At 36.6% G+C, this 15,818-nt stretch overlaps 1 protein-coding gene across 1 annotated transcript in view; it reads left to right on the top strand.

Annotated features, from left to right (window-relative positions):
- The window catches only part of ATP13A5 (ATPase 13A5), a 140,534-nt gene that overhangs the window by 67,302 nt on the left and 57,414 nt on the right, over positions 1-15,818 (top strand). Inside the window, exons 12-14 of the mRNA XM_049775922.1 lie at positions 1,855-2,043; positions 9,567-9,628; positions 12,398-12,548. Coding sequence (XP_049631879.1) covers positions 1,855-2,043; positions 9,567-9,628; positions 12,398-12,548 — 402 coding nt within the window. The remainder of the gene's footprint in view (positions 1-1,854; positions 2,044-9,566; positions 9,629-12,397; positions 12,549-15,818) is intronic.

The raw sequence follows: 15,818 nt of genomic DNA on the forward strand, positions 1-15,818 counted from the left end.
TTATCAACATGTGTTGATTGATAAATGTGGTCAGTGTGACAAATACTTTTAATATTTATTTGCTGAAATAAATTATTATTAAAGTAATTAACAAATAGTTATGTAAATTACCACATGTGGTCAGTGAAAGTTCAATAAAGCACTTGTAAAAAGTTGTAAAGTCTAACACTTCTTTTACTATTTAAATGACAAAGAGAGCTCTGAGTAGTCTTTTGAAACTGAGACAAGCCTCAAGAAGCATTTTTAGGGTAGATTAGTGCAAGACAGGACTTACACATGCAAATAGAATTGATTCTGGAGAGAACAAGGCCAACTGTCAGAGACAAAGAAATGGAACTTACTGGAGTATAAAAAAACTCGGGCTCTGGGAAACAGGAGTACTGGGAAGATTAATAATCAAAAAATCTTCTCTTGAATAGAAATAACTTGGCATTGAGGGAGGGGCAGAAATCACATAAGGTGCAAACCAAAATAGAAAAAACTAATCACTATCCTGTGGGCCAGATCCTTTAAACTTTTGACTGCCTCTCTTTGGATTGGCCCGGAATTAGGAAAATCCAAGTTCTCAGGTCAAAACATCTCTGTGGATGTGGATGGGAGAAAAAAGGATATGATAGCTTTTGTGATGAACTGAGATAAGATCCACAGCCATAGTTACTGAACTTGATGTTATGTTTCCAGTGCACAAAGGATATTTTATAGCTACCATCACATTTTATTTCATTAAAACTAGATAAGATTATAAAGGTAGATCCATTAATGTCCATGTTTTTACATGGAAAAAGTAAAAAAAAAAAAGCAATGTTTGTTTTGTCCTTGGTCCTGTCATTTTCCTATTTGGAAAGCTCCTGTAATTTTAATGATCTCAGAACAGAACGCTACTATAATACACTGAAGTTGAATTCTCAAGTTCAGACTTTACATGCATTGGAATTGGTATTTAAAAAAGCTATTTAAGTACCTAAAGTTCAATCTTTTAATATGTTAAATGGAAAAAGCAATAGAGAAGTAAGTTTTAAAAGTATGTTGCCCTACACAGTATCTGCCATACAGTAGGTGATTGTAAAAATAATGTATATTTATTATCAGCTTTCCTGTAAGAAAGGATGACCACAGAAAGATGAGCTCTTGGAAGAATCTTTGTTTTGTCTATTTTTATGAGCCACACCTATCAGTGCTTAGAGGCTATGATTACCCTGGCTCTGTCTTACAGGACAGAAGTATCACTTTGTGATACTTGGAGTACCTTTTTTAGTTGATACTTGGAGTATCGCTGAGTACTGGAGGACTATGTAGAGCTGGGAACCAAACTCAGGCTAAGAATAATGAAGATTCATTGAGGTTCTTCTCCAGCTCATGGAAGAATCTTGATCATCATTTATATCATGTCACCAAATGAATTCAACTGCAACATACTGTCTGCCAGAAACAGGTCTGGACTCTGTAACTAGATATGAATAACATGAATAGAAAGGTAGCTTCAAAAAAGACCACATTCTAGCCACTGCACCATGGAGTTTTTAAGTTTTAAGAGGGAAGAGATTTCTAACCTAACAGTCAAGCCTTCATGTGAAAAGTTACAGTATATTGCTCTTCCTGATCATCCTGAACATCATGTGGTAAACAGAGAAGGAAGGTATGGGAGAGGTAATCCTTATGTAGAACTCAGAGGCTCTGTTGTGAGAAATATTTGTTTATCTTTAGATGAACATTCAATAAAACATTTGGTCCTGTCAAGAGAACTATGAACTGAATATATTCAGAAAGTCAGAGCACCTTTGATATTGAAGATTATGCCAGAAATGTGCCAGCCTGCTCCGCTAGGCTAACCTGTATCTCTCTCTCTCTTCTCAGGTTTCTCAAAAAGATACAGCAACTATGGCCCTACTACTTCTCACTGTGACTGTCCCTCCTGTGCTGCCAGCTGCCCTGACCACAGGCATTGTGTATGCCCAGAAGAGGCTGAAGAAAAAGAAAATCTTCTGCATCTCTCCACAGAGGATCAATATGTGTGGACAAATAAACCTCGTGTGCTTTGACAAAGTATGACCTAAACTTTCGAGGTCAGAGTTGAATGATTTCAAGGCAGTGTAGAGTTGTCTCATCTAATGTCCAACCCAGAACCTTCATTTTAGAGAAAGATATACCGAGGCCAAAGAGCATTGTAGAGGGAGTTAGTGTGATATTATTCTAGAAGGCTGCTTCGTTGAGTTCTAGATGATATACCATCACATCATTTATTTCTTCCCCCCAAATTTAATACCTTTTGTGCATTTTGTCTGCTTTAAAAATTTTTTCTACTGTAACAAGAAATGACTATCTATCTCTACATGACTATCTTTCTACATGATTGTCTTTCCCAGGCAAACAAAATAAGGATAGCTCTGTATCCTGAGGAGCTTTGGCCACTGCTCACATTACTTTTTTTCTCTTCTACTCCTTAAGAGAAGAGGAGGGCATGGACAGTGGTACAGTGGCACTTTTTCCTTCAGTTTTTTTCTCTTTTCTCTCTCTTTTTTTCTCTTTTTTCTCTTTTCCTTCAGTTCCCAGGGTGTCAGGACCCTGGAGAGCTGGTAGAGGAAGAAGACATTCAACTAGGGAGGAGCACTGTTACAGAGCAGATAGGTAGTGACTGCCATTACAAAGGCTTTTCACTTAGGAACCTGCAGTGCTTAAATATGCCCACTGTGTTACACTGGAGTGATACACTGGTGGGCCTGATTGGTAGCTCCATATTTTTAGTTGATTTTCATTTGAAAGATAGACAGAGGTTTTTTTAAAGCTAACCCCAATTGGGAGAAAGTCCCATTAAGAAGCTATTCCTAACTCTTGAAAAATGTAAAGTTTAGCAGAAGAAAAAAACTAAGTGAGACAGTCAATGCTGTTAGATGATGCATTCTAATTAAATAAGCAAAGCTTGGAGTGCAGGTATCTGCCAAAAGTGAGGGGGTGTTTTTACCCATGACCTGTGACTTTGGTTACTGGAATCAGCCCCAGGCTCAGTGGCAACAGGTCAGGAGTACCAGGTGGAGAGGCTGTTTGCAGCAAATGGGAATCAGGGCCAAGGATGTGATTTGGCTGTGGGCTGATTTTAGGGGAATCAGCTGAAGTGAAGGCCCCCAATGACCTGAAGGACCCCTAGAGCCTGAAGTACCAAACTAAGGATTGGGGCCTCATAAAGAAAGAGAAAGGGAGTAACCCTCATATTTTTTAGACTTTAAAAGTTAATTATTACTATTATTTTTGTGATCCTAGCTTTTTTTTTGCAAACGCCTTACCTCCATGCTATCTCTCCAGCCCCCAATTTATTTATTTTAATAATATAATTTTTATTTACTTTATTTATTTATTTATTTTTATATTTCATTTAAACACCTTGATTACATACATAATTGTGTTTGGGTTTCAGTCATGTAAAGAACACCTCCCATCACCAGTAAACATTCCCATCACCAATGTCCCAAATCTCCCTCCTCCCCACCCAACCCCCGCCTGTACTCTAGACAGGCTTTCCATTTCCCTCATATATTCTCATTATTAGGACAGTTCAAAATGTAGTTATTTCTCTAACTAAACTCATCACTCTTTGTGGTGAGCTTCCTGAGGTGAGCTGGAACTTTCAGCTCTGTTCTCTTTTGTGTCTGAAAATTATTATTGCAAGAATGTCTTTCATTTTTCTTAAAACCCATATATGAGTGAGACCATTCTGTGTTTTTCTCTCTCTCTCTAACTTATTTCACTCAGCATAATAGATTCCATGTACATTTATATATAGAAAAATTTCATGACTTCATCACTCCTGACAGCTGCATAATATTCCATTTTGTATATGTACCACAGTTTCTTTAGCCATTCGTCTGTTGAAGGGCATCTGAGTTGTTTCCAGAGTCTTGCTATGGTAAATAGTGCTGCAATGAATATAGGTGTAAGGAAGGGGTTTTTATATTGTATTTTTGTGTTCCTAGGGTATATTCCTAGGAGTGGTATAGCTGGATCGTATGGGAGCTCAATTTCCAGTTTTTGGAGGAATCTCCATATCGCTTTCCATAAAGGTTGAAGTAGACGGCATTCCCACCAGCAGTGGATAAGAGTTCCTTTCTCTCCACATCCCCACCAACACTATTTATTCTCATTCTTTGTGATGTGTGCCATTCTCTGTGGTGTGAGGTGGTATCAAAGAACCAACTTCTGCTTTCGTTGATCTTTCTGATTGTTTTTTGGGTTTCCACTTCATTGATTTCTGCTCTCAGCTTTATTATTTCCTTCTGGCTCCCTATTTTTGGGTCCTTTTGTTGAGCACTTTCTAGTTCTATTAGCTGTGTCATTAGGCTACTCAGGTAAGCTCCTTCTACTTTCCTGATGTGTACTTGCAAAGCTATAAATTTTCCTCTCAGTACTGCTTTTGCTGTGTCCCATAAGTTCTGATAGTTTGTGTCTTTATTGTCATTTGTTTCCAGGAACCTTTTGATTTCCTCCTTGATTTCATCTCGAACCCACTGGTTATTCAGTATGAGGCTATTTAACTTCCAGATGTTAAAGTTTTTCTTCTGTGTCCCTTTGGAATGCACAAATAATTTCAGAGCCTTGTGGTCAGCGAAGATAGTCTGCAAAATTTCTATCCTCTTGATCTTATGGAGGTATGTTTTATGTACCAGCATGTAGTCTATCCTGGAGAATGTCCCATGTACATTGGAGAAGAATGTGTATCCAGGTTTCTGGGGATGGAATGTTTTATATATATCCACTAGACTTCTTTCTTCTATTTCTGTGTTTAGGTCTAGTATATTCTTGTTGGTTTTCAGTCTGTTTGACCTATCCAGTGTTGACAAAGTCGTGCTGAGGTCCCCCACAATTATTGTGTTGTTATTGATAGTATTTTTCAGATTTGTCAACAGTTGTATTAAATATTTTGCTGGCCTCTCATTTGGTGCATATATGTTTAGGAGAGTTATTTCTTCCTGCTCTATATACCACTTGATTAATATAAAATGTCCATCTTTGTCCCTTACAACCTTCTTGAGTATAAAGTTTGCATTATCTGATATTAGTATGGCCACTTCAGCTTTTTTATGGGTGTTGTTTGCTTGGATAATTTTTCTCCAGCCTTTTATTTTGAGTCTATGTTTGTTCTGACTATTCAGGTGTGTTTCTTGAAGGCAGCAGAATGTTGGATTGATTTTTTTGATCCATTTAGCCACTCTGTGTCTCTTAACTGGTGCATTTAGTCCATTGATGTTGAGAGAAAGAATTGTCCTGGGATTTAATGCCATCTTTATATCAAAATTTGGTGTGTCTTTTGGTTAGTCTTGTCTTAAATTAGGTCCTTCAGTTTTTCTCTTAAGACTGGTTTTGAGTCTGTAAAGTTTCTGAGCTGTTTTTTGGCTGTGAAACCATATATTCTTCCGTCAAACCGGAAAGTGAGTTTTGCTGGGTATAGCATTCTAGGTGAAGCATTCATTTCATTCAGTCTTGTCACAATATCCCACCACTGATTTCTGGCATTGAGTGTTTCTGGTGACAGTTGTGCTGTAAATCTCAAGGATGCTCACTTGAATGTAATTTCCCCTTTTGATTTTGCTGTTTTCAGAATTCTGTCTATATCTGTGGGATTTGTCATTGTGACTAGGATGTGTCTTGGGGTAGTTTTTCTGGGGTCTCTTTTGGTTGGTACTCTTCGAGCATGCAGGATTTGATCACATATATTCTTTAGCTCTGGAAGTTTCTCTTTAATGATGTTCTTGACCGTTGATTCTTCCTGGAAATTTTCTTCCTGGGTCTCTGGGACTCCAATGATTCTTAAGTTGTTTCTGTTGAGCTTATCATAGACTTCTATTTTCATCTGTTCCCATTCTTTAACTAATTTTTCCATTGTCTGCTCATTTGCTTTAAGTGTTTTTTTCCAATCTCTCCTGCTGTATGGAATTGTTATTTATCTCATCTTCCACAGCACCAAGTCTATTCTCAGCTTGTCCTGTCCAGAGCTTATCCATTTTGTCATTTACTTCGTTTACTGACTTTTTCAGGCCTGTTAGTTGACATGTTATTTCAGTTTGGAGTTTTGTGATTTCTATCTTCATATTTTCTTGGTTCTTATTAGTGTTCTCTTCAACTCGATCCATGGTTTCTTTGAGTTCATTAAGCATCTTCCATATTGTTAGTCTAAAGTCTTTATCTGAGAGGTTGATTAGTTGGTTGGTCATCAGAATTGTCATCTTCATTCTCTATGTCTGATGCTGGCCTGCATTGTTTCCCCATTGTCACACTTGTATTGTGGGTTTTTCTATGTGTTGTGGTGGTATTGATTGGCTGAATGATGCAGGCAGCACATTCATCTGGCTCTGCCCTTTCTGGATAGGTCGACTTGCCTCCAAGGCAGGGGAGTCCTCTGTGGATGAAGCCTCACACAGGATCAAATCTTAGGCCCGAGCACGCAGCAGAGAAATGCTGGGCTTCAGTGATCCAGCACAGTTCTTAGTGATTTTTTCTTCTTGTTGCGATGGTGTTCTTTTCTTAGAAAAAGTGCACGGCCGCTTAGCGAAGCGGAGCAACCGTGCTCTTCTGGAGCCTCTTTTCGGCCCACTCCCAAGAGGTTCATGCAACAGGACAGTAGACAGACACACACAGGCAGCACTCACAATTTTTCACAGTCGGGCCCCACTGGGCAGGCATAGTCGTGATTCTAGCTTTTAAAATACTTTACAAAAAATAAATCTTGTTTATTTTAAATATTCTTTATTTGATGTATTTAAACATCTTGATTACAAATATGATTGTAGTTGGGTTTCAGTCATGTAAAGAACACCCCCCTTCACCAGTGCAACATTCCCATCACCATTGTTAAAAGAAGACCGATGGCAATCTTAGAGGTGTGTTTTATTGCCTTTTTATTTCATCTAGAGAAAATTGGTTAAAAAGGATGGAAGGAAGGTAGGGAAGAAGGAGGAGATTATCTGGGGCAGATGAAGAGCTCATTTTTTGTGCTGGACAATGAAGAGATGCCTGGAGGAAATTTAGCAAGTCTTGGTACACAGTTGGAGGTGGCATTGCTTTTAGAATTTGGATATTCTATATTATATTATTAGAATTTTTTTCTTGTTTCTTTGTGGCAAAGAGAATCCTCAATGAACACCTGTAAGAAACTAATACAGGGAAATTAACAGTGAACCTTGCTCTAGATTCAGGTCCCTTGGGAGTGGTGGTCTCATGCAGATTTTCATCATTTGCTCAGTAGCTCACTTGTGCTTGAATATAAATACTGCAGGGAGTTTTTTTTGTGGGGGGGACACACCCAGAAGTGTTCAGTGATTATTCCTGGGTCTGCACTCAGTAACCATACCTGCTAGGGATCAAACTTCGGTCAACTTTATGCAAGGCTAACACCCTACCTTCAGCTGCTAGGAGGAAGTTTTATAAAATATATTCATGACATAATCATCTGTTTCCAGTCTCTTTTTTAAAGAGGGCATTTATTTGACTTTCTGTAGAAAGCTTTTCTTTCTGCATCCTCATGTGCTCCTTGGCCAAAAGGTTGGAGAATGTGATCCTCAGTATGTCTGCCAAACTCTGAGTACTTTGAAAACATGTTAGAGTGCAAACAACTCTTGATTGGGAAGTGGCAAATAAAAATTCTAGTCCTTAATTCGACTCTTGAAGATAACAAGATTGAGCAACAGCTGTTTCTACCTTTTTAATTATAACAATATCAATATGATGTTGGCATTAAAACATTCCACAATTAATTGAACTTCTATCTAGCTATTTTCATTTAGAAGATATTTGCCACTGGGCTGCCAAGAATATTTGTTCCTTATATATTTTCAATTGATGTTGCTTTGTTCTAACTTCTCTAAAGCAATTTCTCTTTTGCTTTGCTATTTATTTCAGTCCAAGCCTAGGTTAGTTTTTTTTTTTTGCTAAGATTTCTTTTTCAATCTATTCCCTTTAGAGTCTCAACTAAAATTCAGTTTTCATTTTATTTGCAGCATTTTTATTACAAAAGGATCATTTTCACATAGAGCAATAATATGGTCTCTTTTCTTTTTCACTGTGGCACTATCTGTTTTCTTGTTCAAAATATTGATATTTAAAAAACACAATCGAATCATTCAGAAAACTTTTTAATTTGAATCAAGTCACTAAATCTTTTGGAACTAGAACAACTCAAGAGGATTTGAATCTAAACACATAAATTGGCCTCCTTACAAATGGAGTTATGGGAAAGAGAAACAAATAGCTTTGTTTTGTTGTTTATCAAGCATGAACTCACCTCAAGCACATTGGCTATTTAGGAAGAAAAGCAATGAAAGCTATTCTTTAATTCCTTAATCTATAACTCCTCCCACATGCTTTGCAAAATTCATTTAATATTTGTGGTTTAGTGAAAGACTCCATATGGTTGAGCTCTGATTCCCTTTCTTAACCTAGATGCAACACAGTCTCAAGACTGAACATTTTACCCCTAATCTGACTATGTTTCTACTTACTTATGCAGTAGCAAGAAATAAAAGCATTGTAAGCATTTCGGTGTAAAAGCATTATGCTAATGTTATATATTGTAATGATGTTAGATGCCATCTGATAGGAGAAATTGCAGTGTCTATACAGAGGTGACCTTAAAGAATTGTGTCAGAGATATGAGTGTCAGTGTTGAAAAGGGTACTCCTTGCTGCTTGCTATTAATGTTTCTCTCTGCCTGGCAATGAGGAAACAGCTCTGGCCTGCGTCTAATTCTGGCTTGGTGTAAGGATTCTACCATACAAAGACCCCAAGGTCTATAATTAATGATCGACTATGAAGCAATGAGCAAATAAAAAGGGTTTGGGTCGTACTCAGTTTCAATTTTTTTATAATAATTTTTATTTTCACCAAAGTGGATTACATATCTCTCACAGTAATATTTCAGTTTCATTTTTCTTCTCTGTTATATCATCTGACAAATATTCTATGATAATACAGCAAATCAAATCTTCCAACCTTTTTATTCTTGATTTAACAATAAAACTCATTTATAAGCATTAATTAATATTTATTTTTAGCACTTCATTACTCTCTATAGTCCAGAGACCTTTATCAACATTTCATTATCAATTTGGACAGTCACCCTTCTACCCATATTTTTAGAAAATTGCTATGAACCTAATAGCAGTCATAGAAAGAAAATAAGTATCTGAGCTCTGCTTTAGAAAGATAGGCAGTGTCCAAAGAAAAGTCAAACTCTAGCTGGTTTTCTTTGGCTTGGGGTTTCTTAACATCAATATTTTGAACATATAAATCACTGAACCTTACTCACTTTATAGGAGTTACACAATGAACAAAATCAAAACATTACATTGTATTATAATTGTTAAGTAGACTCTTCTGATTATTAACATGGTTGTTGGGGAGTAATATTTCACTTGCTGTCTCTTCCCTTTTAGTATACTTTTCTAATTTAAAGTTGACAGAAGCAAGGCATTTTTACATACAGTTCTATTTTAATTTCTTGAGAGATTTGTTTTTAATTTAATCATCTCACAGCTAAAAGCTTTAAATCTTGCACTAATATCAGTTCCATTTTTTTTTTCTAGACTGGCACTCTTACAGAAGATGGACTGGACCTCTGGGGAATTATCCCCACTGCTGACAATTGGTAGGTGTTTCAGTAAAGATGGACTGTGGAATCGGTGACACTCACATTCTTCTTTCCAGTGCTGGGAAATGAATGTTGCATAAAATATGTATAATAATTAGCTGAACCAGTTTCCAATTATTCTAACTTGTTAATTGAGTTCTAAGTTTGGAAGCAGACAGGAAAGTGGGTCTTAAAATTTCATGTGAAAAATGGAATAGAGTGAGCCAAATGATTAAGGAATTGAATGAATGAAGCAGAGCACCAGAGTGAAATCAGGCTGTGCCTAATTAAAAACTGTAAAGACTTCCTGAGAGACTAATGTGGTAAAGGGCCAGGTGAATTCCCTTAAAGAACTCGTACTCCTCCCTCATAAGTTTTATGTTCTAGAAAGATAAAATGATGCAAATGTGCTCATCCTTATTGTATGGTACAGGCCAGGGAAAGATTGCTATGAAGGCTAAAATATCAAAACAGAAAACACAATGTTGATTGCTCAGTCTTGACTCTTACTACAGCAATGAATGAAAGACAAGTATTTATTTGGAGACTGAATAAATCAAGAAAAACTGCCTGGAGGAAAGAAGATTTAAGGTTGAGTCTTTGGTTAGGATTTTTGCAAATATGGGCTAAGTGCTGAAAATAAGGATAGGAGCTGGTACTCAGTAGAGACAGTTCCCCAAAACACAACATGTCAGCATATACCTTATTATAGAAAGCCCTCAAGCTCCTGTGGTGCCAAGCATTGCCTTCCCAGTCTGAGTGGAGAAGCCACTGATCTAAAACCCTACCTTAAATCCAAACATGAATTAACTGCTATTATTGATGGAGTCATGCAGTGGCTACCACCCAAGATGTCAGGTCCACAGACTCAAGGTCATACAGACAGACAGTGAGATGTTAAAGAAGATGTTGGTCTGGGCATTAGAAAGCTACCTGCACGCTCACATTTGCCTGTCTTTGCTTTAGGCTTTTCTAAACTGTCCAGGCCTTTATCTAAACTAATCATCTATTAACCAGAGAAATGAATTCTAAAGTTTTGGAGGGGGGAGTAGAAACAAGGAGATACAATTGCTATTCAGTTGTAAGACAGGAGGAGTAAAAGGGAAACTGAGCCAGTTTATTGTAAAAGAAAAAAAAATGTGCTTTTCATTCTGACTATCCATGCCAGGAATTTTAGAACATAAAGTCAAAGACTTATTGAAAAAATTTTAGAGTCTCTCTCTATATATCTATTTTTAATAGTGTAGGTAAGATGGTTACAATAGTATTAAGTATTTCTGTACAGTTGACATTTGATTGATGCTGTGACAGCTTTTCAAACATTATATACTGGAAAAAAAACAATATTAAGTATTAAGTTAAATGGTATAAATTTGCAAATGATATACAAATTTGCTACACACACACCACCCCCACTACTCTCAACAATTATCTCTATGTCTTCTCAAAAAAAAAAATAAGAATAGGCCTGTTTACTACCTTAGAGAGAGACCCACATCTCAACTTGAGATGTGTACTCCTTTCTTTCTCCACCAGAGAGATTTGCCTGCATTTTAACCTGAGATATCTGAGATCTGTACTCTCAGCTTTTTCTCTGTGGTGAACATATATGCATCTCCCCCACCCATTTTTTTAAACAAATTTCTCTAAATAAACTATTTTACTTCATTGGACTGAAGCGATAACACAATGAGCAGGATGCTTGCCTTGCAAGTGGCCAGCAGAAGTTCAATATTTGGCGCAGCATATGGTTCGTAGCCAAGCCAGGAGTCACCTAAGCAAAGATCCAGAAGCACATCCAAGTATGGTCCAAAAACCAAAACCAAGCCAAAACAAAAATTTTTATTTCATTCAAATTGTAAAAGTCAAATAGAATTTTCATGCAAACTTTCCTGTTTGTTTGGGGCCTCACCCAGCATGTTCTTTCCATCTTGACCATCTCATTGGCCAGAGTTGTCTAAGAATCTGCTCACAGTACTGCCACCTAGCGTTCCTTATGCAAGTAATGTGGCAACTGTCTTCTGTGATTATATCCAAGTTTCCCCCAAATTAGTGTATTTATTGGCCAGTGGCAAACTGTTGGCAAGGTGATTCCCAAGTAATCTTCAAAGGAAGATTTCATAAGGAACAATCTGCAGGGAGAACATTTTGATTAGATATTAAGGAACTCAAGTGGACAAGAGTTCAAAGACTTGTAAATCCCTGTGCTAGTATAGGTATTACAGACTGCTTAAATTTGCTCTGGAGAAGTTGTGCATAATAGCATTAATCCCTTGGATGATTGTAGAATTTATAAGCACTGGAAAGAGAGGCCTTGCATTCCAGGTTTAAGTTTAAGTTTACCAAATAGGACATGGGGAGCTATTAAAGGATATTTGCATAGAGATGTGTTGTACTTGAAGGTACACCTTACTAATATTTAAGGGCCAAGTATACAAAACTGCTCTTATGAGATGGAGGGTTCTGAACTGTTCTTAGGAGACTTGGAGACTTCACCACCAATTTTTGGCTAAGTGGGCTGGGGATACGATGCAAAGGAAAAGAATGACATACTACTGGGAATACGCGATACTGGGGTTACCCTGGCTACCCTGTTGGTTCTCGGGAACCTCAAACTTGTTGGTGCTTGGGTACTTTCAGTACTTCCCTGAGAGATGCTTGGGAGACCACATGGTTCTGGAAATTTGGGTCTGAGGCATGTTAAGATCGGTCCAAATAGTTATATACTCTTCTGGTTCTACAAATTATTTTCAAAAATTTTACCTTACTCCTTGTCCTCTCTATTAGCTTCCAGGAAGTTCACAGCTTTGCCTCTGGCAAGGTTTTGCCATGGAGTCCACTATGTGCTGCCATGGCCAGCTGCCACTCACTTATCCTACTGGATGGGACCATCCAGGGAGACCCACTAGACCTCAAAATGTTTGAAGGCACCGCTTGGGTAAAGTGAGAGTTTCTTACTTTATTGAAATAAAGAAACAGTTTTTTTTTAAGTTTTATTAAGGTGCCATCATAGTTATTTACAGTGGTGTTTCAGTCATATAGTATACCAACACTAATCCAATTACAGTGTTAACTTCCCTCCACCAATGTTCTCAGTATCCTTCCCACTCTAATTTGCCTCCTTGACAAAAAAAATATTTAAGTTTGGTTTCTGTAGTTTGACTCTCACACTTTAAGTCTTGTTGGTTCTGTGGTTCTCATATATGGACGAACCACAGATCTGCATTATCAATGTGTTTATGGTTCCTGCCTCCTGCCTCTGTGACTTCTCACCTGAGATTATTTCTACTTCCACCCCTTGGTTTCTTTTTCTATCCTTCTCAGTTCTGTAATATCAGGACCAGGGTAATTTAAGCATCTCCCTTTTTATACCTTCCATTCCCTTATTCCACCATTTTATATATTGCAGCTAATGAGATTATCCAGTATTTGCCTTTCTTCTTATGACTTACTTCACTTACTTTATCCTCCAGTTTCATCCAAGTTGCAGCCAATTGCATGCTTTTATCCTGCTTTACTACTCCATAATGCAAAACAACCATTACTCTGAAGCATTAGAACTCTTCAAACTGGTTGAAATTTCTAAAACATTCACAATGTATCAATGAAAGTCTGATTCTATCTGAATCTCTTAACTTCAAATTAAAAAACTCTGTTAATGAGTACAACATGACAGAGGGTTTCAGGAGGAATTAAATTTGGGGACTATTTAAGCAATGTTAAATCAATTCATTAAATAAAGGATTTATTTAATTTATTATGGTGTATTGTGACTGCTCAACAGGGAACATCACAGGCAACATTTTCCAAACCCATATGCTCAACAATACCGATTGACAAGTGAAAATACAGTTTAAATATTCTCCAAAACTCCCTCTGTAAAACAGGAATATATAAAACCTTGTCACGGAATATGATATAATTAGCCATATAAGATATTTAACATTTGAAACATGAAATAACTAAAATTTTACTTTGAAAATTTTACTAATTCAAATTTCAATAGCAAAGTGGCTGATAGCTGGACAAAGCAATTCAGATCCCAAAGTAGAAGATTTTCTATTCACATGGTTTAATTTTCTGAGCCAAGTATGCATGACAGTTGAATGGTTGAAATTTATCTTAACAGCTATCCTGACAGGGTAGAGAGACACCTTCATTCAACCACTCTTTTACTATTGAACCTCCCAAGTGAAGAACTAAATCTCTTAGCCTTTACCTTAGTCTTCACCTGGATTGTGAATTCTCTCCCCTGAATGGGTGGTGAGCATTGATATCATGGGCTGTGAGTACAGAGGAATATCTCAAAAAGTAGAAGTTTCATTCATTACGCAAATAATTCTATTCATCAATCCTTCAGAGTTCTAAAACTACTGACTATGATATGTAAAATCCAAACCAGCATTGAAGCAGAGTTTTATAAGAATTAAAATAATGATGACAAGCACAAGGAGTAGATAGCACAAAGAGGCTAAGTTAAAGTTACATTGCTGTAAAAGTGTAGCTTACTAGAAGCCAAAATTAACAAAAGTTAAAACTGGTTTCAGGTCTGATATCAAGTTCTTTATTTAGATTAGAATTTCATGCATAGTGTTAAAGGGAGGTCTGAGTTTATAGTTTTGTATATAATTGATCAGTTTTCCGAGAACCACTGGTTGAGGAGGCTTTCTTTGCTTAATCTTGTATTTGTTGCCCCTTTTATCAAAGTTTCATTGGTTGTATACCTGGGGGTCAGTCTCAGGATATTCAGTTCTATTCCATTAACTGAGAATGTCTTTATTCCAATAGCATGCTATTTTAATTACTATTGCTTTATAGTACAATTTAAAGTTAAGGAAACTGATGTCTTCTTTCTACCAAGGATTGCTTTAGCTATTCATGATTATTTATTGTTCTGAATGAAGTGCAGGAGTCTTTGATTCATTTCTTTGAAAAAATATCATTGGTATCATTAGAGAGAGATTGCATTAAATCTGTACAATGTTTTGGGAAGTATTGTCATGTTAATGATGTTAATTCTTTCAATCCATGAGTAGGGTATATGTTTCCACTTCCTTGTGAACTCTGTTATTTCTTGAAGCAACATTTTATAGTTTTTTTTTGTATAGGTCATTTGTCTCTTTAGTTGACTCCAAAGTACTTGATTTTCTGAGGCACAATTGTAAAATATAATGTGTTTTTTCTCTTTCATTATTTGTATATAAAAGCACCATGGATTTTGAGTGTTAATTTTGTAGCCTGCCATTTTACTATATGAATCTATTGTTTCTAGAAGATTTTTGATAGTCTTTAGGATTTTCTTAATATAGTATCATGTCATCTGCAAACAGTGAGAGCTATACACTTCTTTCTTCTATACTTCTTTCTCTCCTATTTGAATGCCTTTAATAATTTTTTTAAATAACATAGCCTATTGCTATGGGCAAGTACTTCAAATTCTATGTTGAATAGAAGTGGCGAGAGGGGGCAAAATCTTCTTGTGCCAGATCTTACAGGAAAGGCAAGAGGAAAGATCTTAGTTTTTCCCCGTTAAGTATAATATATGTCATGGGCTTGTGGTAAATGGCCTTGACTATACTGAGAAAAGTTCCTTCAATTCTGATCTTGTTGAGAATTTTTTTTGTCTTGACTGAATGTTGGACCTTTTCAAATGCTTTCTCTGCATCTATTAAGATGATCAAATGCTTTTTACTTTTTTTGTTGATATGTTGTTTTATGTTGATTAAATTGCTTATGTTAAACCATCCTTGAATGTCTGGGATGAACTTACTTGGTCATATATGACCTTCTAGAAGAGATGTTGAATCCCATTTTCTAGGATTTTGTTGAGGATATTTGCATTTGTGTTCATCAAGGATATTGGTCTGTAGTTCTCCTTTTTATGGCACTTCTGTCTGCTTTTAGTATCAAGGTGATGCTAGCTTCATATAAACTACTTAAGAGTGTTTGTACTTCTTTAATTTATTGGAAGAGCCTGAAAAATATTGGCAGTAGGCCTGCCAGGTTTCAAATGTACAGGTTTGAAAGAACTTCAACCAGTGAATCTATCTGGGCCCAGGCTTTTGTTTTGGGGAAGATTTTGATTACCATTTTACATATATATGTGTATATACGTATATATATATATGTAAAACAATTACCTAATACCTGACTCTATCCTAGGCCTAACCAAAGTAATTGGCCTAAATTGAGCATTTTTATATGCTTG

Source organism: Suncus etruscus, chromosome 6 (genome assembly GCF_024139225.1).
Source record: "Suncus etruscus isolate mSunEtr1 chromosome 6, mSunEtr1.pri.cur, whole genome shotgun sequence".
Lineage (NCBI taxonomy): Eukaryota > Metazoa > Chordata > Mammalia > Eulipotyphla > Soricidae > Suncus > Suncus etruscus.